At 32.2% G+C, this 26,512-nt stretch overlaps 2 protein-coding genes across 4 annotated transcripts in view; both read right to left on the bottom strand.

Moving 5' to 3' along the window:
* The window catches only part of LOC134696721 (uncharacterized), a 45,305-nt gene extending 36,704 nt beyond the window's left edge, over positions 1-8,601 (bottom strand). Inside the window, exon 1 of the mRNA XM_063558645.1 lies at positions 8,564-8,601. The gene's annotated coding sequence lies outside the window, so the exon portion shown is untranslated. The remainder of the gene's footprint in view (positions 1-8,563) is intronic.
* A 5,061-nt stretch (positions 8,602-13,662) lies between these two features.
* Positions 13,663-23,937, bottom strand: LOC134696715 (uncharacterized). 3 transcript variants are annotated; one of them, XM_063558635.1, is made up of 6 exons: positions 23,841-23,937; positions 22,734-22,977; positions 21,700-21,904; positions 18,253-18,366; positions 15,216-15,341; positions 13,663-14,404 (listed from the first exon to the last, which is right to left on the bottom strand). In XM_063558635.1, exons 2-6 carry the CDS (start codon positions 22,940-22,942, stop codon positions 14,129-14,131), a joined length of 930 nt encoding a protein of 309 aa, XP_063414705.1. In that variant the 5' UTR covers positions 22,943-22,977; positions 23,841-23,937; the 3' UTR covers positions 13,663-14,128. The 3 variants fall into 3 exon arrangements, with proteins under 3 accessions (XP_063414705.1, XP_063414706.1, XP_063414707.1); XM_063558636.1 differs by lacking the exon at positions 23,841-23,937 and adding an exon at positions 23,810-23,836; XM_063558637.1 differs by lacking the exons at positions 13,663-14,404; positions 15,216-15,341 and adding an exon at positions 15,355-15,578.
* Positions 23,938-26,512: the final 2,575 nt, after the last annotated feature.

Below are 26,512 nucleotides of genomic sequence, written 5' to 3'. Positions count from 1 at the left end.
ATAAAAAGAGGATATGCTGACACTATAAATTCATGTGAACAAAATTTTGAGGTCATTGTTTTCCAATATTGCTGTAACTTGTATGTTACAGTCCCTCTTGATCTAAAATTATAGCTGAATTACTGTACAGCTATATAGATTTGCAGAAAGAAAGAGCAAATAAGGTCAGTTTAAATTGATGCAGTCAAAATATTTTATTACACGACTCGGGTCTGAAGTATGAAAACTACTGATATTTGTTTACAATTCAATACTTTGAAGGTCATTCTGGCACTTTAAATTCATGCGACCAAAATTTGAGGTCATTGTATTCCAATATTGCTGATACTTGTATATTACAGTCCCTCTTGACCTAAAATTATAACTGAATTACTGTGCAGTTATATAGATTTGCAGGAAGAAAGAGCAAATAAGGTCAGTTTAGATTGATGCAGTCAAAAGCATTTTGAATAAGGACATTTAGATGGACCCCCCTTTTTTCCTGGGTTGGGACCCCCCCCCCCCTTTTTAAACTGCTTGATCCGTCCCTGGTGGTTTAGGCCGGAATAACATATTACATTAAGGTCAGATAATTTTGCTATGTAAAACGAGCCATCCTGACTACCCGAATGACAAATGTAAAACAATTGAAATGATAATCCCCCCCCCCCACTATTAACGGCTTAATTTATGTTCAAAAAATGAAAGAAAAACAAATAATTTATGTAACACATCAACAAAAGAAATCACTGAATAACAGGCTGCTGACTTAGAACAGTCACATACATGCAGAATATGGCGAGTTTAACATGTTCTCTTACCGACGAAAAATTTGAAATAAGACCGGCAAAATAGCAAAACTCCTTATATTAATATTAATCGCTATTTTGCCGAAGCCTTTATATTTAGACAAAGAGTTCTTAAAACTTATAAAATAATTCTAGACGTAGAATTTATAAATCAATTTTAGCCGTAGGAATTATAAATCAATTCTAGCCTTAGAATTTATAAATCAATTCTAGCCGTAGAATTTGTAATCAATTCTAACCGCAGAACTGTTCTAGAAGTAGAACTGACTAAAACTGTTCTAGGGTAGAACTGTCAGGACCAGTTCTAGGTAGAACTGTCCAAATCAGTTCTAGGGTAGAACTGTCAGGATCAGTTCTAGGTAGAACTGTCCAAATCAGTTCTAGGTAGAACTGACCAAATCCGTTCTAGCTAGAACAGTTCTAACCTAGAACTGACTAAAAGGTGTCAGGCTGACAGTTCTACGTACTGTTCTAGAACAGTTCTCCTGACAGATTCTGACAGATTTAATGAGAGGTTAGAAGTGATCTCCACTGTAGGTCAAGATCTATCTGCCCTGAAATTTTCAGATGAATCGCACAATGGGTTGTTGGGTTACTGTCTCTGAATTGGTAATTTTAAGGAAATTTTGTCCGTTTTCTGTTATTATCTTGAAAATTATTATAGATAGAGATCAACTGTAAACAGCCATTATGTTCACCAAAGTAAGATCTAAAAAAAATCAACATGATTGAAATGGTAAGTTGATCCCTTAAGGAGTTTTTGCACTTAATAGTCATTTTTTTACCAATTTTTCATAAAATTTTTACAAAAATCTTCTCCTCTGAAACTACTGGACCAAATTCAACCAAACTGAGCCAAAATCATTATTTAAGTATATTTTTATATATCTGCTCTAAAATTTTCATATGAATTATACAACTGGTTGGTTGGTTGCTGTCCCCCAATTGGTGATTTTTAAAGAAATTTAGCCGTTTTTGGTTATTATCTTGAATGGTATCATATATAGAGATAAACTGCAAATAGCATTAATGTTCAGCAAATTAAGATCTACATATAAGTCAACATGACCGAAATGGTCAATTGACCCCTATAGGAGTTATTGCCCTTTATAGTCAATTTTTAACAATTTTGTTACAAAATGTGTTCCTCTGTAACTAAAGGGCCAAGTTCATTATAGATAGAGAAAATTGTAAGTAGCAAGAATGATGAGTAAAGTATGATCTACGAACAGATCACAATCACCAAAAAACAATTTTGTCTATCGTTTTCCTTTGTTTAATACACTCATAAACCAAGGTTCGCAACACAGGCTTTAAGAGCCTCTAGTTATCCTTCATTGAAATTTGATGTCGTCCCTTAGGCCGTTAGTTTATTTCGTCTTAATTGTTTCACATTTTTTTTTGTCGTGGCCTTTTATAACTGATATACAGTATGGGTATTTGTCATTTTTTGTCAAAGGCCGCACGGTTGGTTATAATTGATAATACTACTTCATTGATCTCCAGTTGATAGTTGCCAAATTGGCAGTCATACCAAATCTCCTTACTTGTTATGATATTGTATACATTTTTCGTACATGACTTTAAATTTCGCGTCCTGTCTAAACTATATATGAAATATTAGTCGCTTGACGTTAAAAGCAAACAACTAACAATCAATCAATTTTAACTCGTGTTTAATAAGTAAAAAATCAATTAATTTTTGGGGTTAAAAGGGGGAGGTGGCAGGAGGTCTTTGAATATAAATATGGTGGCCTGGTAAGAGCTGGAATCAATAGGCATGCTTAGCGACAAGTTAAGACTTTAAAAATGATAAAAAAAAATCCGCAAAAAATCGTGCTGCCCCATTCCCATCCTTAGAATAACAAAAGGTCGTACCCTTACTGTTATTGTCCGTGTGTTTTATTATTTATCCAGCTAGTTTTCCATATAGTGTCCTTCTAAGGAGGCAACTGTTTAATATTCTGGGGGGGGGGGGGGCTTGATAATCACAAAAATAAATGGTTTGTTCTGTGGTAGTTTCAAAATACATAACCTGACTTACAATGCATTGAAAATAAACTCTGCAGGTCTATTCGAACGTATTAGATGGCAACAGTTTCTTCATAAAATTATTTTTTTCCCAAAAAAAGTCGTGAAACACTTCCGAAAAGTTCATATAATAAGATTATTAATATTATTTAAAATATACTTGAAATGTCTGAAAAAGGGTTTCACTTGAGCTATATTGTGTCAGATACACATAACTCACTTTTATTACAGGGCAGTAACTACATTGAGGCAAATTTAATGCTTACGTTATAATTTTATATATACTCAAAATTGGAATAAAAAAGAAGTATCAATTTAGATATTTCTCATCAGACTCGTTATTTTTCCTTAAATCTTTTATTTATTTATTTATTTCAAAGTCTTATTTTCTGTCAACCAATGTATTCGCTGATACTGTTTTTCTTTTTAGCCCTTTCCAGCCTATTTTGCTGCAATATACTTGATACATAATTTTCTAAAGTTGTTATTTTACAATTTTTTATGCCTCAATTATGGGCATTATGTTTTCTGGTCTGTGCGTGCACTCCTCCATCTGTCTGTCCCACTTCAGGTAAACGTTTGTGGTCGAGGTAGTTTTTGTTGAAGTCAAAATCAACTTGAAACTTAGTAAACATGTTCCTTTTGTATTTGTCTGAGTTGTCATTATAGATGGTCCTAGCTGTCTTTTTTAGACGGTCCGAGTTGTCCCAGGACGGACATGTTCTGCAACCAACTAAAATGCCCCAAGTTTGAACACGTTATTTGATTTCGTGATCACCATACTAACCAAATGAAATATGAACTACTAACTTTGATATATTTCGTAACTTTTTACCTTAAAAAATTCTGGTCCTAAGTAGATTTGGAAGTTGTCGTCAGCAAAAGATTAAAACACCGTTCATTGCGGGCTTCCGTTGTCGTTGATTTCTATATTTTATGCAATGTCAATTTCATCATTTTATGCAATGTCAATTTCATCATGCAATACTTTCTCCGCAATCAGGGGTTCATTAAGGGATACAAACAGTTTGATATTTATGCTAATAATATATAACAGTTACGATTTAAAAATCAATTTTAATTTAGGTTACAGTAAGAAAAAAACAATATTAGATCAATTTCATAAAGATATAAACTTTTTAGTATTCTGAATAAAACTGGGGAAAGGAAGGGCGCAGTAAAATCTTGCCCTATCCCAGTTTCGCAGTCTCATACATATTTTTTGTATGAGGCTAAGAAACTGGGGAAGGGCGAGGTTCTACTGAGCCCTTCCCAAGTTTTGCGCCAAGCACAAAAAAGTTTATATTTTTCTGACATTGACCTAAAATTGATTTTATACTGCAACATAAATTAATAACATGATAAATTGATAGCTATTCAAATCGTAACACAAACGAAAGACTTATTTTCATCCCTTCATGGACCCATGATTGTGGAGAAAGTGTGCCATGATGAAATTGACATCGTACACAATAGAGCTTTGTTACAATATTTTATATAGAATAAACACAACTAGTTGCAGTATAAAAACATTTTATATTTTTCTGACGTTGACCTTATATTGTATGTGTAGAAGTACTTAAAGATGACAAAAAGTTAAGTTCTGAAAATGATTTAAATTTTCAGTACTGAAAAATGACTGAAATTTTCAGTACTGAAAAATGGCTGAAATTTTCAGTACTGAAAAATGGCTGAAATTTTCAGTACTGATAAATGACTGAAATTTTCAGTACTGTAAACAACTTTTTCTCAACATTACTGAAAATGATATAAAAATTTATTTACTGAATAGTGATGTTTCCTAAAAGTACTGTTTATATAGCGGCATTTGATGTACTGTTTAGTGATGTTTCCTAAAAGTACTGTTTATATAGCGGCATTTAATGTACTGTTTATTGATGTTTCCTAAAAGTACTGTTTATATAGCGGCATTTAATGTACTGTCTAGTAATGTTCCCTAAACGTACTGTTTATATAGCGGCATTTAATGTACTGATTAGTAATGTTTCCTAAAAGTACTGTTTTTTTAGCGGCATTTAATGTACATGTAAACGCTAGTCAAATTGTTGGTAGTGTAGTATACAACAGAGAAACATTAGAAAAGATAAATGACTTAGAAATTCAATTTACTATAACCGATCAACTCTTTTTAGAAACTTTATTAATAGAAATTAGAGGAAAATCAATTGCATATGCTTCTTTTAGGAAGAAACAAAAAGATAAAAAAGAAAGAATACTATTAGAAGATATTAAAAAACTAGAAGAACAAATATTGTCAGAAGAAATATTTTTTGAAATTGAAAAAAAAAAAACTGAGCTTAAAGTATTAAGACAAGAAAAGATGAGGGGTTCTTACATCAGATCCAAAGTGCAATGGATAGAAGAAGGAGAAAAACCTTCAAACTGTTTTCTAAATTTAGAAACAAAACATTTTATAAATAAAACTATTCCAAAATTAGTCAATGAAAAAGGTGACACTATCAGTGAGCAAGATAAAATATTAAAAGAAGCAAACAATTATTACAAAAGGCTTTATACTAAAACAGAAAGTTTGAATAAGGTCAACCTAAAAAATGAAATCCCTGATACTGATATTAAAAAAATAAATAATACCATCAGAGAATCTTTGGAGGGTGAAATTACTTATGATGAATTAACAACAGCTTTGCGAAAAATGAAAAATGAAAAAAGCCCTGGGTCAGATGGTTTCACAAATGAATTTTTCAAGTTTTTTTGGATAGATATAGGAAAATTTGTATTTCGGTCTATAAATAATGGTTACGAAAAGGGGGAATTATCAATAACTCAAAGACAAGGTATTATAACCTGTATACCAAAGGGAGATAAACCTAGACAGTTCATGAAAAATTGGCGACCAATAAGTTTACTAAATACCACATATAAATTAGCATCAAGCTGCATAGCTGAACGTATAAAATTAGTTCTACCCCAAATTATTAACAGTGATCAGACTGGTTTTATTCCGGGTAGATTTATAGGGGAGAATACTCGTCTTATTTACGATATATTATTTCATACAGAACTAAATGATTTACCAGGACTGCTCCTTCTCATAGATTTTGAAAAAGCTTTTGATTCTGTATCATGGAGTTTCATTGAAGAAGTTTTAGATTTTTTCAATTTCGGCCCCTCTATAAAACAATGGGTGAGAACCTTTTACAAAAATATAAGTTCTGCAGTTTCTCAAAATTGTATTTTATCTGAATTCTTTGAAATTCAAAGGGGTTGTAGACAAGGGGATCCTTTATCTCCTTATATATTTCTTTTATGTGCAGAAATACTTGGAATATTAATTAGAAAAAATAAAGAAATAAAGGGAATTAAAATAGATGACACTGAATATTTGATCTCTCAATATGCTGATGACACGTCAATTATTCTTGACGGTACACCAGAGTCCCTTGACGCATCTCTCCGCTTATTACATAAATATGCTGAAATGTCTGGTCTCCGAATGAACTTAGACAAAACTAAGGTGGTGTGGATAGGAAAGAAAAAATATAGTCAAGATACCATGTGTGTAAAGTGGGGATTGGAATGGGGTTCCAGTAGGTTTACACTATTAGGAATAAACTTTTCTGTCAATTTGCAAGAAATGGAATCTTTGAACTATTATCCTAAAATAAAAGAAATTGGAAATATAATCAAAATTTGGTCTAGACAAACACTTACTCCAGTGGGAAAGATAACAATTATCAAGACACTAATTATTTCAAAATTAAATCATCTATTTCTAACATTACCAACACCATGCAATTCTACTCTTAAACAACTTATTCATACACTATATTCATTTATTTGGGAAAACAAGCCTGACAAGATTAAAAGAAAAATATTATGTCTGGAACATAAATTTGGGGGGCTGAAAATGTTAGACATTGAAGAATATATAAAAGGGTTAAAATTAACGTGGGTCCGACGGTTGCTAAAAAACAATACAAAACTCAAAAAACTTATAGAAAGTACAGAAAATATTAATATTGAAGATCTAGTATTTCTAGGCCCACCAAACAAATGTAAAAAACCCTTTTGGAAAGATGTTTTTAAAGCATGGACAGAAATGCAATATAAACTTAAACCAAAAAATGAAGAAGAATTTTTAACAGTTTCACTTTGGAATAATGAAAATATTAAAATAGGTAGCAGATCTGTGTTTTATAAAGACTGGGCTAATAACGGTATTTTGTTAATTAACGATCTGGTAGATAATGAGGGTAAATTAATGTCGTTTGAACAATGGACAAATATTTATGAAATTAAATCTAACTTTCTAGTTTATAATGGAGTTATATCAGCAATAAAATCATATCAAAATTCACTTAAACATAATATCTCTATAGAAAATCTTTATAAAGTTCATGGACCAGTTCTACCAAATAATATTAGAACATTTTTTTTGTCAGTTAAAGGATCAAAAGATATGTATAATATTTTCTTCGAAAAAAGTAATACTAGGCCTACTTGTGAAGATAAATGGTCTTTAAGATTAAAAAAAAATTTTGATTGGAAAAAGGTGCATAATATGTCTTTCTACACCACAAAAAGCTCTAAACTTCATTGGTTCCAGTACAGAATAGTGCACAGAATCATAGGCACAAATGAATTTTTATTTAAAATTAAGGTAAAACAATCAGATAAATGTACTTTCTGTAATGAAGCTATTGAAGATATTGAGCACATATTTTGGACATGCCATAAAATTTCAGATTTATGGATTGAACTTGGTGATTGGATTTATAACCAAACACAAATATTGATTCCAGTTAATATAGATATTATTTTATTTGGAAATTTAGGTAACAATGGAAATGACAGGATAAAAAACTTAATAATACTCCTGACAAAATTCTATATTTACAGAACTAAACTCTGTGAAAATATTGTAAATTTTACAGGACTTAAAAACTACCTCAAAGAATCTCTGGTACTAGAAAAGAATTTATTTTTTAAAAGAAAACCTTTCCATAAGGCCAATATCTGCTGGGACCCCTGGCTTCCGATTTTAGAAGACTAGTTTATTATCAAAAATTGGTACATTATGTACCAGAATTATTTATACGTACATTCCTTTCCTTATCCACACCACCACCTATATTATAATTTAATACTGTTATATGCTGGTTTTATATATATGCTGGATGTTTTGTCTATGTTTATAACTACATGTAGGTTCCTCTAAGTTATTGCCTGTATACAAATATTTGAATAAATATATCCTGCAAGTAAAATATATTTATTATTTTTTTATTTTTTTTTATTTTTTTTTCCAAAATTCAAAACTTCTGTGTTTTTTTTATTTATTTATTCTTTATAATTTATTAATTTTTTTTATCTATTCAGATTTATTGATCATTCTATATTGATAATGTTTTTAGTTGGATATATTATAATTTACAATGATTTATGAATGTATATATTACAGTTAAGAAACTAACAAATACTAATCAAATTAATTATATGCTACTAACGGTTAACGAGGCCGGGATAAGGTACCGGTATTTGATGTATCCACTAACAAATGTAAAAATATCAATAAAGTATGATTACTTCCAAAAAAAAAAAAAAAAAAAAAAAAAAAAAAATATAATCCCTAAACTAGCCAGTGATTCTACCTAATCCCTGAAAATTTCAGGGATTCTACATAATCACTGATTATACAAAATCACTGTAACATATATATTCATATTCGATACATGTACAACAAATGAGTCAACATTACTTACCAAACCAAAACAAACATGACAAGTATAGTGGATTATCTTTGAACATGTTGAACTTTGTTATTAATTCATCATCCGTGTCGTTTCGAATATCATTAAAAAGGTCACATTTCTCTTTCCTAGACAACTGGCGAAAATACAAATCTACAATGGATAACTTATTTTTTTTTAGCATATACGAAAGATAAATTGCTCCTTACCGTAAAAGTTTATACTTTTATGCATGAAAATTGTAAAATATATATATAAGCAATAAAAAGCAACACTATTTAAATGACTGACAATAAAGTAAATTCTTCTATCCATTTTGTTATTTCTTACTTATCAATCATGTGTGTATACTATAGTTGTATGGTCAAATTTAACATCTACAATGTTCGCAACATTTGAGCGATTGGATTAAAATTAAAAGTCAAAATGTTAACGACTGTTGCACTTGGTCTTAATCAAATTTGCATGCAACACAAAACATTAGCAAAGTGTTGTTACGGATGAGGGATAGAGATATACCCTCCCATGACCTTCAACTGTGTTTTTGTTGAATGATTTTCTTTGTTTCGATCTGCTGAGTTCAACCTTTTTCAGCTGCTTTTATAGTGGGTTTTGGTGCTGTGCTGTTACATCACTTTCCCAAGTTGGGTAGGGATTAAGGGCTCACAAACATGTTTACCCCCACCTCATTTTTTTAAGTTGGTCATAAGACAGGAGTTTGAAATTTCAGTAGTTGTCTCTGGTTCCCATTTATTATAATTTCGGGGTTTTTTTGGTAAATTGTTTTGTTACAAAAAAGGCCCCCTTGTTTTCTCAATTGATTTTGTTTTCATATTGTTCATGTCTGTGGTTTTATAGACGAGTAGGGGCTTCGTCTTATTGTTTAAGGCCGTACAGTTGTCTTTGATTTCTTGCATCAACTTTATTTGAGCTTTGGTAAATAGTTGTCTCATTTGGATTCAAACCACATCTTTTTTTATATTCATCTGAAATTAAATCGAACATTTAAAATTGTAAATTTTTCATATCATTGCATTTTAGTGTTTTTGTCTTGTTAAAGAAGATTATTGGGATTTGAGGTCTCTAGGCAATAATTCCACTCCTATCCATTTTTTCAGTGTAAGTCTAAAGTTCTTCTTTCCTTCCTGATTTATCAATTTAAAAGAACCTTTTTTTGTTTTAGTTTAGCAAACAGAAGACAAAAGCTGTTAGACATACAAGCTTTATCTAAATTTGGCATATACGAGACATTTGAAAACATCAGATTTTAACAGATGACATAAACAAAAGATGTTAGTATAGCAAAACGGAAGTTCCGGTGAACTGTCTTGAGTTTTATCTGTCACGTGATTTCCATCACCATGTGAACATGAAATGTAGACATCGTGTATTACATCAATCTCCCATAAAGACAGAGTTATCGTCCTTTCCTCCTCAGATTGAGGAGGAAAGGACGATAACTCTGTCTGTATGGGAGATTGCATATATGTTGAGGAAACGGATGAAATGGTTTGATTTTATACTGCACACAATATTTAAGATACCCACAGTCTCACGGGAATCAAGATTACGTGCCGTAAACATAAACTATTTCTATACTAACCGTCAGCCGGAATGAAGATTCTGAAAGTGCTGGAAACTTTTAATACGTATAGAAATGACGTATTTAGAATCATATTCAAAACAGTGTGGTCCTGGCCATTGATTGACGACCTAAATTATCCCATTGACTGGAACAGATTAGGTGAACGTTTGTTGGTAACAATCACTGCTCACTATGTACTTTTTAAAGACACTGAATCTGTAGGGTCAACAAAGGTTCTCAACACATGAATAAAGCAATTCGAAAAACGAATCCGGAATAATACGATGTGTTGATTTATATCAATAATATAAATCAAAACATAAAGGTTATTCCTGAATAATTTTCGAATTATTTTATTATTAAAGGCGTTAAGAACCTTTGGTGACCCCACAGTTTAAATTCTATAATAAGTAATAAGTGAGCAATGGTCGTTACAGACAAACGTTCACATTATCTGTCACAGTCAATGCGATAATTTAGGTCGTCAATCAATGGCCAGGACCACACTGTTGTGAATATGATTCTAACTTTAAAAAAAACTTTATGTTATACATATAAATGTGACTGAAATTCAAAAGTTAAATCCAATAGTTTAAACAAACATGTGACATCAAGGCATGCATGCACATATTGAAATGTTTAGCATGCACATATGGACATAATGTGGTTGTAGCGAGAAGACTTGGTATAATTTACGTATATTCTCAATAATGATAATGTTTACATAATTATGTATTTTCTGTAAAAATAGAATGATTTATCTTCGTAGCATTACTGAATGAGCTAAACAGATTGCATGTTATCCAATTGCATAAAACTTTAAAAACTTCTTTCATAAAATAAATGTCGATAAATTTTCCAAGCATTTGATGACATTAGTTTGCGGTATAATTTTTAAAGGTAAAATACAAAAAACTCCGTCCAGTAGTCAGGAATCTACAAGGGGGAATCGACATTAACTCGCGAAGCAATCATACTCAATTCAACCCCTCGAAAACCATGTGTTTTATATAAAAGTTCATTGATTATGAATTATGAATTCGAATGACTTTTCCTATCGCATGATTATATTATATTCGCATTACTAATTAAAATCAATACACATGGTTGATGCACTAACTATAAACATGATAAATGTAAACAGTTTAACTCTTACCATAATTAAAAGAAGATTCCATTCGTTTTGAATGTTGTGTACTCATTACGTAAAATCACCCTCGCGTGCAGCACATGTATAATTTTGTTTTAACAAAATATTTGTAAACACTTATATATTATATGTTTTTCGACGGTCGTCTGCATATGTTTTTATCTGACTTCTGTGTATCGATCAGTTGTTATTAGAAGGGAGACAACTGCAAATACACTCATCATATATATACCAGGATTGAAAATTTATATGAACGACAGACGCGCGTTTCGTCTACAAAAGACTTATCAATGACGCTCGAACAAATTTATTAAAAAGGCTAAATAAAGTACGAAGTTGAAGAGCATTGAGGACCAAAACCAACACCAACAGTGTCAAAAATATGTTTAACAAATATTTAATAACATCAAACATGTGTGGGTAGATTGTGTTTCCTGCGGAAGTGGCATTTTAATATTTGTCTTGAATCTCATTTAAGGACGAGTAAGGAATTCATCTGGACACTGTTTTGGCTGTTCTACTAACTGGTCGAAAAAAAACAAGATGCAATTATAATGTCACGTCTTGTGATCCATTTGTTCATGTTATTTAGAAATCGTCAATGGCCGTGCTAGATTTGAACGTTGTTTTCAGATTAGACTATATCATGTAGATATAGCACACGATAACGCACATTTAGATCCTCATTATAGTATCATGATAATTTTTTGTATTTTAAACATTTCAATAGAAACACTCATATAGCTCCTAATTACAATTAATTAAAAGTTATCATAGGTGGACGAAAATAAACACATTCATTATTATGATTGAACTTTGAAGTATATATGAGATTGTTAAGATAACATATTTTCATCATATTTATCGCTTTGCTCAAAATAACTAGCTGTCTCACTTAGTGTTTGTTATGTTTATGAAGGGAATGAAACTAGGGAATACATTGTGTAAACCCCTGTTTCAGTAACCAACTCTATCTATTTTCAAAGTATGGTAAACGGTTCAACTGGTGTAAGTATAGACAAGCATGTAATTTAACGAACGTCATTTGTGTTTCATTTTGGACGGATGTATTAATAATTCTTTACTGTGAATATGAGAGTCAGGATTGGGTCTGACATTTCCTTTTAGATCTTTTTTCAGTCGTCGTCTATAAAAAAAAATAAAAAATTCTCCTCAAAACCTGCTGCTCAAATTTAACGATATTTGGCTACAATCATCTATAAAGTTGTTCGATAATCGTATTACAGATGATATCGGATATATGTATTCCTCATGTCGTAACTACAATTCCTTCCCTTTTCACGAATGTGACCTACCGAATTAGATCATTTACTGGATTTGTTATAACTTGATGTACAGTATGACCTACTTACCCTTCCGGATCATTGTTTTTCATTGGAAATAAGTCAGGTCTGTGAATTTGCACTACCTAACCATTCTACCCAGATTTCAAATATTCTCGATTATTGGTCAAGCTTGAAAGTACTTGGAAAGTATGGGCAAACTGGCAAAGGGTATTTAACATAAAAACACAGATAGTGCGGATATTCTACTCACCGTTTAGAATATATCTCAATTGGACTATAGTTACTTATTTCACTTAGCTTTTGAAGTAATCACTACTATGTGTGTTTGTCATTTTGTTTCTATAAAAATATGGTTATATGAATGTGGATTTTTACAGTATGTTCTTTGGGAGATACAACAAATTCGATATTCTGTAGAACGAAGAACAAATGCATCAGGTATATGTATATATTGTTTGATTTATCTTTTATCCTTATTTAATTTGACACTATTCCTATGGATTAACAATTCATATTTATGAATTTATGTACTTATGATAACTTAAAGTTCTTTTAAGTGCAAGAGTAGATGTACCTTTGAGATACTGATTTTGAAAATAATCTATATCTGTGATTTAGGGAAGACCTTATTTTAATATTATATATAACCTGTGTCGTTAAATGCTTATGTGCATTTTAACTATGACATGCCTTGAATATATATAGTATTGTCAGGCATTCTACATAGGTAAAATAGCACTGCTCAAATATGCATTCTTTTGTGATTTGTTAAGGAGTTTTCCGAGAAAATATTGAAACAATATGAAAAATATACAATCTGTCAAACTTTAATTTGTTTAAAATTTGAAACAACTGTAATAATATATTAAACATAAAATGTCAAGTATAGATCTGTCATCGCCATCGCCATCACAATCTTTAAAGACCAAAATAATTCAAAAACAGATATGTAATATCATGATCAATACTAAATAATGATTTTCGAAAATATTTTGTTTGAAATCGCAAAGATAAATTTAGATAATAAATTAACTCTTTATAAAAAAAGTAAAAAAAAATCACAAAATTACTGAACTTAGAGAAAAATCAATTCGGAAAGTCCATAATCACATGGCAAAATCAAATAACAAAACACACCAAAAACAAGTGGACAAGAACTGTCATATTCCTGACTTGGTACTAAAGGAAATTAATAGTTATTTTAAGTTAGTTAAATGAATATATAGAACACATTAACATTTTAAGAAATGAGGCTTAACAAAAAGACTTCTTCAGATATCACTATCCGGATAAGTTCTGGTATTGAATTGTCAAAACTGTTTCTAGCGGTAAGACTTTGGAATACGTAACATGTCGGCAACTATTTTTCATTTAATTCCTTGTTAAATATTTATCTCTTTCAAAAACATAAAACATTTAATTATATACATGTAGGTTGAAATATGTCTAATTTATTCTCATGCTAATTCTTTCGGAATAATTCCCTCTTAGATGTTTATAAATGTGTATCATTCAAGGATACCGACTTTCACTCTTTAACCAATCGTTTGCACAGTCCCTTTTGCCAAAACAGGTCCATCTTTATATAACAGCAAAGTAGGCCATACTACAAATTCCACAATTGTTCCAGATCTGTTATATTTATTAAATTTCGTAGAGTCGATCTTATGATTTTCAAAGTTTTTGTATTCGATTACCATCGGTGGATCAGCAATACATATGCACCAGCAAAGTTCGGAACATTTTTTAACAAAAATTAGTTCATTGTCTGTAGCCTCCTTGTTCGATTTTAGATAGCCTTCAATGCATTTCTGAAACGAAATGAAAAGAAATGTGACCAAAAGCTATTGAGTTGATTCATAGAGATATTTGGAGATACGACTTTGGAAAATATATATAACACTATGAAACTGAGAGACAGCTATTAATGATCATTTATGCAGTATAGTGCTAGAATGAAGTTTAACAAACGCCTTCAACAAAATTGGTAATTAACGAACGTTATTGTAACAATATGTGTAAGTAATGGGAAAACATTTAATCAAAAGGAGAGATTTACCACATTTATGGAAAAATTTGAAGCTATAATCATTAAAGAGAGAAAATGGTCAACCAAGGTCAAAATTATGTTACATTTCTACGCAAAAAAACAAACTTGAAATATAAATGCACACCTCTTAAACGGCAGAATGTGGCCAAATTGGACAAAATTAACACGAGAGAGAAGAAATTAACATTTTGCACGACTATGCATCAGATTTTCATTGACAGAGCTTAAGGCATTTCAAATTCCACTGCTATTTATTTTCAGAATCGCAAGTATTTAACAGTTTGTACTGTCAATCATTTGGTTTACTTATTCAACTTTTATTTTTTAAAGAAAGTTTTCGTAACATATTTTGCCGCTTTTGATTTATGTATTTTCAATTTACTTCGATGCTACACAATGAAATTATCCTATTATCAGTGAAGATTTCAACACCTGAAATGAAAAAAGAATTCATGCATTGTCATGGTTTAAGTCTTTTTATGGTGAAACTTATAAATATCGTATACGGTTTAAGGTCATTTCTGTTTCTTAAGTTTGAATAAAATATAAGCAATTGTGTTAAATTAACATACTTTAACTACTGTCTCCTTCAACCGTTCATTATTGTGACGTTGACTTCTAAAGGTTTCAATGAAAAGTTTAATTGAGTCGTCATCTTCGGAGACTGTCATGTCGCATTTGGCATGGATATTTTGATTCTGGGAAAAAAAAAGAAACGTTGATTTTTACATTGTCTAGCAAAATAAGTGTGCTAAACGTTTGGATTTCTGTGAAGAGTTTTGTGTACTGTGGATTATTTTTCTTTGGTGATTATCTTTATAGTTTTATAATAGTCCATTATTCTGACGTTGATTTCAAAAGGTTTCAATGAAAGGTTTAATTGAGTCGTCTTCTTCGGAGACTGTCATGTAGTATTTGGCATGGATATTTTGATTCTGAAAAAAAGAAACGTTGATTTTTTTTTCATCGTCTGGCAAAAAAAGTGTTGCTTAACGTTATGTTTTCTTTGAAGAGTTTTGTGGACAGTGTTTTTCTTTGGTAACGATCTTTAAGTTTTGTCTTACCCCCTAGGAGTTCCGCACCAAAGTGTTATTTTCTGTGTGAAATTTTTTGAATAAGGGGTCATTTATTCCCCTGTCATTGTGTGCTTAGTTTGTTTTTGTCTTGTCATCTTGTTGACTTTCTAGTTTTATGAACTAACTTCGACATTGTTTTAGCCTGTATCCTATATAGTATGTACACAACATACATAGTGAATTAGTTCTTTGTGCATGAAAAGAAAAAAAAATAAGGAAATTTCAAAACGGCAAATAATTTATCAAATGGCAAAGTCAAAGCTCAAACACATCATACAAATGGAAAACATATCTCTCTATTTAATTGACCACAATTTGTGAACAAAACAAAACAGACATATATGATGTAGCTAAAAATGTCAAAAAATAAGTGAACATTGTGTGATAATCCTAATCCCTATAAAACAAACAAAATGAAGAAAACAAAAACAAAAACAATGACATATAGATATAGCTTATAAGAAAACATAAAAGACAAGATTACAAAACTGACCATAGTACAATAAATGAATGGCGGGGTATAAGTACCGAAAGGGTTAATGATTGTCAAAAACAAACAAAACCACACTATGACAAGTAATTTTAAAGATCCTAACCAAAGTCAGTATCTTAACTTTAACACACTAATGAGTGTTATAAAATTAGGTGTTATATTTTATATATTATTCACGCAATATTTCGCTAAACAAATTAGCTTCATCGGGCGTGTGCATCTATCTAGATGAAATCGGATGCATGACAAAAAATATCTTTGTAGCTTGAGCTACACAAAAGTTTAACATATTGATTGATGATCTGTATAAAACAATTTTTTGCCGTTTATTGTACATAAACATTTTTTTTAAAAATTAAAACAAATACTTGTAGTTGTTTTAGTTAAATAGAAGTACAATTGATGAGTTATTCCTTTGGTTTTGGGTAGAACTGTTTTTCATCCCTCTCATTAAGTCCATCAGATTCAAGAGTACGTAGCTGATGCATCCAGAACCTTTCTTTCTTTTTTTCTCATTTCGGAGTCCCAATTTTGGTTTACCTCAATTATTTGAAAGGTGATATTTTCAAAAGTATGTCCTGTTCTTAAGAGATGTCTCGTAATTGGACAGTTTCTTCCTTTTGTATAGAACGACCGATGATTGTTTAGTCTGATGTTGAATGTGGTTTCTGTTTCACCAACATACTGCAGCTTGCAAGTTCCACAAGTAAGAATATAAATACTATTTTCCGTTTTGCAATTAGATGTAACATAGATGTTGTATCGCTGCTTTGTTACCGTGCTGCTGAAAGAGTGGTCAGTGTTGGCGGCTTTACAGCACTTACAGTTCCTTCTACCGCATTGTTTGTAACACCCAAATTTAGAAGTTTCTTGTTTCTTCACTTTTGATGTCACAAGTATGTCTTTGAGATTTTTGGGTCTGCGATAGGCAATAATAGGAGGTGATGGAAAAATTTCTTTTAAGGAAGAGTCATTTTCGATTAGACGCCAGTGCTTTCGGATAGAAGATGAAATATTTGTCAAATCGGGATGGAAGGTTACAACAAACGGAATCCTATCTGCACGGGTCGCCTTATCTTTGTATTCCATGAGGCTAGCTCGATCTTTTTCTTTAGCTTTATCAAAAGCGTCTGTGATTTTTTTGGTTTTATATCCTCTTGATTTCAGCAGTGTTTTTAGTTGTCCCAAACGATAGTTTAGTTTGGATTCAGAGGAGCAAATTCGCTTCAGTCTGATGGCTTGACTGTAAGGTATACTCCTGGAGCAGTGTTTCGGGTGACAACTTTTTGGAGAAAGGAACTGGTGTTAATCAGTTTTCTTTGTGTGGAGGTCAGTTGTCATGACCCCGTTTTTTACAAATGTGGTGATGTCGAGAAAAGCAATTTTCTTGCTTGAAAATTCAGATGTAAATTTAATTGAGTGATGGAACTGATTACAATGATCTAAGAAATCTTGCAAATGTTCTGCAGTGTCGTTCCAGTTCATGTCAATATTCTCAATAAAACGGAGCCATGACAAAAGTTTGTATGGCACACTTAAAAGGATGCGTTCTTCGAGATCCCCCATAAAACGTTGGCAAAAGAAGGTGGCATTTTTGTTCCCATACTAGTTTCGTCAATCTGTAAAAAGTGCTTGTCGTTGAAAATAAAGTTGTTATTTTCAAGTACTAGCTTGAGCAATTGAACTAGACAGTCAGTTTGGGGATGTTTATCCTTTCGAGTATTCCATACTTTTTCACATGCGGCTATTCCTTCATCTTTTGGAATATTTGTATATAAAGAACACACATCCATTGAAACCAAAATTGTGTTGTTGGGTAAAGGACTTATGAAATATATATATATATATATATGTACAAAGTAAACAACAGTTGCTCTATTATGCTCCCATACTTCTTCATATACGTCTAGTATTTTTTTGTTATCTGTTTTTCAAAGTAATCAATAGCTAAATAGAAATGTATTTTTAAAGTTGATGGGATTCTTTTATTTCATAATCACAAAATGCCAGATAGCTATATAATTTTATATAAATACTTACGATGTCATTTTTTCTTTCGTCTTGTAAATTCAAATGATGAGAAACATCCCGAAGCAACTGCTTAATTCCTTTGGCTTGGTTCTCAGATAAATTGCTGCATGTTGTGTAACACCACTTCAGTAATAAGAAAAATAGTTGATGCATTGGTTGAAGGAGATTTGTTTTAATCTTTTGAAAGGCAAACAGTCAATAAAGGCAATTTATAATTGTTTGAAAGAGCTTAATTTCTATATGATTTGAATGACAAAACAGTGATAAAAAAAAGATTTATCGATTGAAGGAGATACACTTAAAAGAGGGACGAAAGATACCAAAGGGACAGTCAAACTCGTAAATCTAAAACAAACTGACAACGCCATGGCTAAAAATGAAAAAGAAAAACAGAAAAACAATATTATACATGACACAACATAGAAAACTAAAGAATAAACAACACGAACCCCACCAAAAACTAGGGGTGATATCAGGTGCTCCGGAAGGGTAAGCAGATCCTGCTCCACATGCGGCACCCGTCGTGTTGCTTATGTGATTACAAATCCGGTAAATAGTATAATTCGGTAGGTCAAATTCATGAAAGGGAAGGGGATTGTAGTTACGACGTAAAAAACATATCCGATATCATTTGTGAAAGGGTTATTCCATAACGGTCAACCAATTCGTGATGGCGTCCGTAACATTTACGAAGGGATGATTTCAACTTCACCATTTGGAACTCTTGGCTTAATAGATTCCTTGTGAGCAGTAACCCTCTATCAAGAAAATCATGATAGGAAACGCAAGCACGGGAATATCGTATCAATTGGGAGATATATACCCCGTATGCAGTTGCTGCTGGAATGTTGCTACTTAGAAATGGAAAGTTCACAATTGGAAAGCTGAAATCATCTCTTTTGTCGTAAAGTTTTGTCTTCAACCGACCCTCATTGTCAATTTCTAGATGTAAGTCAAGATACAATGTATGAAGCCGACTTAAATGTATCTGTAGTATCCTTTATCTCCAATTCGATGGGATAGATGCGATCCACATAGTCACCAAATTTTGAATTGTTTAGTGAAAGAACGTCATCTATATAGCGGAAAGTAGAGTTAAAGGATATTGCTAACTTCTTATCCTTCTTCCCAAGAAGTTCCTGCATGAAGTCAGCCTCATAATAATAAAGAAACCAGTCAGCAACCAGAGGGGCACAGTTTGTTCCCATTGGGATGCCGACAGTCTGTTGAAAAACACGTCCTCCGAACGTAACAAATATGTTGTCAATCAAGAAATCAAGCATCTTGATAATATCGGTTTCAGAGAATTTTTTGTTTGAATCAGAGTGATTCTTTACAAAGTAGGATTTATCCCTCCCTTAGACAAGATACTTGTATCTACGTTGGCCATTCTGTTTTATGAAGCAAAGTAATACCTACTCTTTTAATTTGTCTTTTAGTTTGGAATGTGGAATACTTGTGTAAAGAGTAGAAAAGTCAAATGTGTTAATACTGTTACAAGATGAAAGAGAGTTAGATTGTATGTACTCTAAGAGATCTTTGGAATTTTTAAGTATCCACATCTGATTGACGCCACCTCTGGAATAGGCAGTTTCACAATAACTTTGAAGCCCGTCTTTGATTGCTGATAAGATGGATGTTAATAATTTAGAAAGGGGTTTCGTGGAGCACTTGGAATACCCAGCAATATACCGTTGTTTGTAAGGACACCTTTGTAGTTTAGGTATCCAATACAGTGATGGAAGATCCGGTTCTTCATCTTTGGTTGAAATACCAAAGGAACAACAAACAGACCTATGATTATCCAGGATTTCCTTTTTGGTAAGTGTCGTGAGGGTATATGTTGGGTTTCCAAGTGAATTGTCTATACCTAATTCGTTTATAAAGCAATTGATGTAATGACTTTTACAGACAAAAACGATGTTATTTGGGGCTTTGTCTGCGGGGACAACAACATATTTATCATGGAGGTCAGATAGGTGTTTAGCAACATTTGGATCCTTGAAGATTGACGTACCATGGGCATTGATGGACCCATTCAGTTTCTTAATTCTGATTTGTATTAACGACCTCATTGCCTTATTCCATTCGGATAGAGTGTCTACGTCTTCCTTCTCGCGCTTAGCCCATTGCCTGGCATAATCCTCGACTGAATCCATCAGGATTTTAAAGTTGTATTTCCATTTGATGGATTTAGGCTCACGATATTTCGGACCTTTCGATAACACGTTTCGTAGAGAAGTGTTATTAACAATGTTAAGGTCTCCGGTAATAACGTAGCCAGCAGGATTATATGTGAATTGGGAACTAGCACAAGTGCAATCAGGAGGTTTAGACTTGAAGTCGTCAATATCGAGATCCTGCAAAACGCGTTTGTAATCGAAAAATTTAGTTGCAATATGTTTGGTATTGTTATAAGAAATAATTGGTACAGACTGGTCTTTGAAATAAGGAGGTATTTTCGATTGAACTAATTTATGATGAAGGATATTGCCTAGGTTGACGCCATCGAGACCTTTGTTGGCAAAGGAAAGATTTAGAAAAGATCTTTTCTCTTTTTCATCTTTTCCAATGCGAACTGGCTTGAAAAGTCTTTGACTAGCAATATCCGAAATTATAGCTTGTAGTTTGTATTGGTTTGAATGAGGGTTTGTAACAGTGGATTCCAAACATAAATTGAACAGAGAATGAAGTTTTGAAAGGGGTAATGAATAAAGTTTCGTGCGAATGTGATGAATACCTAACGGTTTTTGTATGCATGGCAGCAAGTCATTAATAGAGACATCATGCAGAGAGGGTGATGTATAATGACGATGGCCATGACTACGTCTACGTCGAGGAGTCGAGTTGAAAATATTCATCACATTCACCTAGTTACACGAAGGACTAAATAGAATACCTATACCATCAATTTTGTCATTTCAGCCACACGGTGTTGCAGTTCCCAATTGTCTAATCCAGTAGTCTTCTTTTTGTCTACGGAGAGTCGTTGAAAGATTAGGATTGTTCGAGCTATGGTATATTTTTTCAATAATTCGAACTGTCATAGAAACGATGGAATGATCGGGCTGATTGAAATGCTCTTTTTATTTGACAGCTGATTCTTATCGAACTGGTCAAGTTTGTACATGTGCATGTATATGCAATAACTATCGATTCAGTAGGTACTAGTTGTCGACAATTTAGTTTTTTCACTATGCCTAAATACTAAAATAAGTTGATGTGGCATGATGGTCAATAAGACTTGTGTACAAAGATATGACCTACAGTTCTTAATTACTGTGTCATTTTGGTCTCTTATGAAAAGTTGTCTCATTGGCAATCATACCACATCTTTTTTTTATATATATGCATCTAGATCATGTTGCTAACAGGCTAAATAAATACATTACCGGAAGAGGTAAAGTATACTGTATATGGTGTTTTTAAAAGTATGTTTAAATCTTATCTTCTTACATCAACTATCCTCAGTAAGATCTTTTCTGGAACAGCAGTCTTGTTTGTCTTGCATTTTGTACTTATTTCTTCAAAAGCGTCTGTCCATTCATCGGTATAAAGCGAACTCCATCTTTCTCCAAGTTTCGTAGGCTTGTTTGGGTCCCCAAGATCTGCTATGGATGGGTTCCCTTTTGATAATTTTTCTCCTGCTATTTTACTTAACCTTTGTATACAATAAATAATGTATATGCACTTATAATAACAGTGGAGACGGATGTTAACAACTATATCGTACAAGGACAGAAACAATAAATGTTTCCCAAAAACAAACTACAGATAGAGTACAATTTCTAAGGGCACATCGTTAATATTATAGTTAAAAAGTAGATACCTAATATAGATACCAAACATATCACTGAATCTAATTGAGACAGTAGACATTAAAGTCATTTAAAACCTCAAAATAAGAAACAATGATGCAATTTTTTTTACAAAAAAAATGGATAGTTTTTTTTATTAAACTTCTGTACATATACTTTTTGCTGACGAAAGATCTTTACTTTGTCCGACATATTTTTCGTTTGCAAGTGGTCTTAGCATAACTCTTACAAATCCGGTGATCGCAATACGCATGGATCTGTCATTATAATATACTATTATCTGACTGTACATAGTACACACGTGCTTAATATCCATGCTTCTTTGTTCATTGTTTACTATAAGGTGACAATCGGTAAACTACGGCTTCAAAACACAATTTATAGGCTGAAATATTTTCAAATCATAATACATGAATTGGTTCAAGAATTGGATAAACATTATTTTTCACCAATCACTCGTTTCATATAACTTTAAGGATATTTATCATGTGGTAAAGATTTAAAAGCGTGATCGGTTCTAGTATGTCAATGGCATAATAGACCCCACAACTTTGTAAATTGAATCAATGGAAAATACATTTAATGAAGATAGAGATTATGGGTACTTATATTTATTTATTTTCATTTTTTTTTAATAATGTATATACTGTTTGATGTGAATAAACGTTTTACCTTGAGAGAGCAGCTTCCTTGTCTTTTTCTAACATTTCATTTTCTCTTTTCAGTCGCTCATTTTCTAAATACTGTTTATTTTTCTTGTCTATTTTATCCAGCATGTCATTTTTAAGTTCTAACTGCGTGGTTAACGTACTAATATCAGTAGCACTAAGGAATCGTTTTGGAGTTTTGTTATGTGTTTGGCCTCTATGTTTATTCGCCATTCTGGCTATGAAGTCTCAACCGAGTGTAAGTTATTCTTTAAAAAGAAATACATTCAAATCAGAATAGAATTAGATTTTACAAAAATAATTTTTCAGACGTAATAATTTAACAATGAAACATAGATTAAAAAGAAAATTGAAGTCAACATCCAGAAAGGAGTAGAATCAGTGAGACCATTTTGACTCCAAAATATAGCAGTTATACAAAATTGTTAAATTGTAAATTTTTAGTTATTTATTGGAAAGAAGAATGCTTCTGCCTCAAATATATGGTCTGTTTTTGACAAAACAATGCACATATATCGGGTACTAGCATCATTAAGTCATCCTCAAAATTTTAGCATTTTAGTTAGATTTTAGACGGTTTCCGTCTTAAATGAAACATGTGAAAGTGGCCGCATATGTGTGCATTCTAAATATTGAAATTTAAGTTGTAATTGATGATAACACATACATGTAACATATATAAAGATTTAAAATGAACACGGATGCGGCCACTTTCATGTTTCATGCCAAAAACCATCTGAAAAGAGACAGTTTTGGGAATATTTGTTAGATTTTTCATATTTAAGCTTGAACCGGAGCGATTTTAATGATTAAATCCGTTAAAATCTTTCACATAAACTAATTGAATCAACTAAAATAGACACTTAAGTGTTTGAAAAGTGTTCAAAATCTTTCGTCAGATGAACCTGATATTTGAGGCCAGAATCGGTCCTTACTGGACCTACTCTTTGTTTAATTTTACATGTTTAATCAAAAGTTAAACACTAATTTTGGCGAAATCCACTGAAATAAATATTTCAATGTATTTGTGTAGGGATGAGTGAATATAACAAAAAAAAGTTTTATTCATATTCTGCTTACAATTTTTTAGTGAGTTTCAGCAAAGCCTTACCTGGTAAATGATTGACGATTCACGGAAGCTTAATTTATATTTGGTTTAATTTTATAAATAAAATACTCGGCAGTAATCTGACCAGGAAGTCTCTAATTTTATCCGATACGTCATTTTATATTTTTACCTTTAGTTGCGTACTTAATATACACTAAAATCAATTTGTGCACGAAACACCTCTTATAATAGATTACACATCAACCACATCAACACAGAAATCCCTTTTTGTATAACTAATTTTATTACACACTTCTGATATATATTGTCAATTTTGACTTTCGCATTTAACATATTTCACTTTTATTGTTTAGCATACATGAACATTAATACCCAGCCCCATCAAAGGTTTTTGCTGTTTGAAGTGATTTGTCTTCAGGAGAAATAATACAAAGTATACAGACTCAAACATAATACATCGTTTCTCAACATTAAGCAGCGAACAGCGCCGCTTTATAGTTTTATTTCTATGGCGGATTTCATTTGATGAAGACCAGTATTAAACGAAATAGAAAGACAACATTTATCTTATGCTAAGAATTACAGCTTATTGGATAACCAAAAACAAACCTGCAAATTTTCTACGCCTTTTTTCTGAATTTGCTTCGATCAGGAATGCCGAATATTTGAAAGTCTATGGTGTTAATATCCGAAAGTCCTACATTGTAAAAAGAATGGTCAAATCTATATAAGGTCAACTTAACCTGATGGAATTAAAACCTTAGTTTATGACGTTGAATATGATATAACTATTCAAAATACATGTAAAAGTCGCAATCGTCTGCTTCAATATTAACACTTTTGTTAGAGATTCGTCGCTATTAATCTATTTTGCCCCGTTTCTGTTTTCAGTATTGCTGTTTTTATTCTCAAATACAAGTATTGAATTTCGTAGACTTTGATAGCATTTAGTTTGAAAGCGGTTTATTAGGGAATAAACATGAAGAGTTGTATTTTTTACTGTTTTATTTAACATCTAATATACTAATGAATTTCATTTTATTTTGTGTTTGGTTTGAGCGTCCTCGATTAATGCAATTCTAGAAATGGGTCCAGACGCCCTCAATCTATAACGTGTTGTTTTCATTTTTGATGTAGATACCGCTTCCAATAACACATATATTGTAAGTTAGCAGTCCTTCGATTCTAAACATGATTTGTTGCGTACGTTAAGGATCTATATGCCATTGTGTGCTTCTTTGTTACTTTTGTGCTGATAAGGATATCATTTATATTGTTATATTTATAAATTAACTGTTTACAAAATTTGATTTTTTTTTAAATACTAAGGCTTTTTTACCTCAGGCATAGATTACCTCAGCTGTATTTGGCAACACGTTTAGGAATTTTGGATCTCAATGATCTTCAACTTCGTACTTTATTTTGGCTTTTCTTTATTCGAGCGCTACTGATGAGTCTTCTATAGACGAAACGGGCGTCTGGCGTATATATAAAATTAAGCCCTGGTATCTATGATGAGTTTATTTACATGTTTGTTTGGTTGTTCCTTTTTAATTATACCAGAATGTTGACTGATGTACCCCTATTTTTAACACTTTTACCTATGTTTGTTTGTTATGTTTACGCATCGTTGGCAATGTAATCAAATTTGATGGTATTCCGTGCTGCCCCTTTTGATCATAAGGTCATTACGTTTCCCGGACTGATACGCCCTTACTTATTTAGAGTTTAATGTTTCTGATAACAATGAATCAAGCAAAGCGTTATATGTCTTTTCTAGAACAGTGTCGCGAACCACGGTAGGGGGTTTACTTCCTATTATTGGGTATACGGGGATGTGCCAAAAATATGGGTCATAATTTTGCGAGATTTTATATAAAAATGACCCTCCTTTATAATGACATCCTTTATTAAAATGCATTTACGTTTGATAACTGTTAGTGCTTATATAAGCATGATATTTTAAATATTGCATATACATGCTCACAAGGAAGTTATTAAACCAAGAGTTCCAAATGATGAAGTTGAAATCATCCCTTCGTAAATTTTACGGACGCCATCACGAGTTGGTTGACCGTTATGGAATAACCCTTTCACAAATGATATCGGATATGTTCCTTACGTCGTAACTACAATCCCCTTCCCTTTCATAAATTTGACCTACCGAATTAGACTATTTACCGGATTTGTAATCATATAAGCAACACGACGGGTGCCGCATGTGGAGCAGGATCTGCTTACCCTTCCGGAGCACCTGAGATCACCCCTAGTTTTTGGTGGGGTTCGTGTTGTTTATTCTTTAGTTTTCTATGTTGTGTCATGTGTACTATTGTCTTTCTATTTGTCTTTTTCATTTTTAGCCATGGCGTTCAGTTTGTTTTAGATTTATGAGTTTGACTATCCCTTTGGTATCTTTCGTCCCTCTTTTGTAACTATGTACTGAATTTCAGTGAATGTTATATTAAAATGGGTACGGTTTTTGAGGCAAACATGGCACACCCCTACCAAAAGAATATCGAAGTTACCCCCCCCCCCCCCCCCCCCCCCCCCCCGTGTGTCGTGATCGCCCTTGGATCGAAGTGGGTTGCAATAGTTCCGTTCGTTGATATAGCCGTACGTTTGATTTGATCAGGTTTTATGGACTTTTGCCTTTTTTGAAATACCGTGGAGTTCGGTATTTTATTTATTAATACCTTTTTAGCCGCTGATGCATT

This window comes from Mytilus trossulus, chromosome 14 (assembly GCF_036588685.1).
Source record: "Mytilus trossulus isolate FHL-02 chromosome 14, PNRI_Mtr1.1.1.hap1, whole genome shotgun sequence".
Classification (NCBI taxonomy): Eukaryota; Metazoa; Mollusca; class Bivalvia; order Mytilida; family Mytilidae; genus Mytilus; species Mytilus trossulus.
This window is presented reverse-complemented; position numbering and strand designations above follow the sequence as displayed.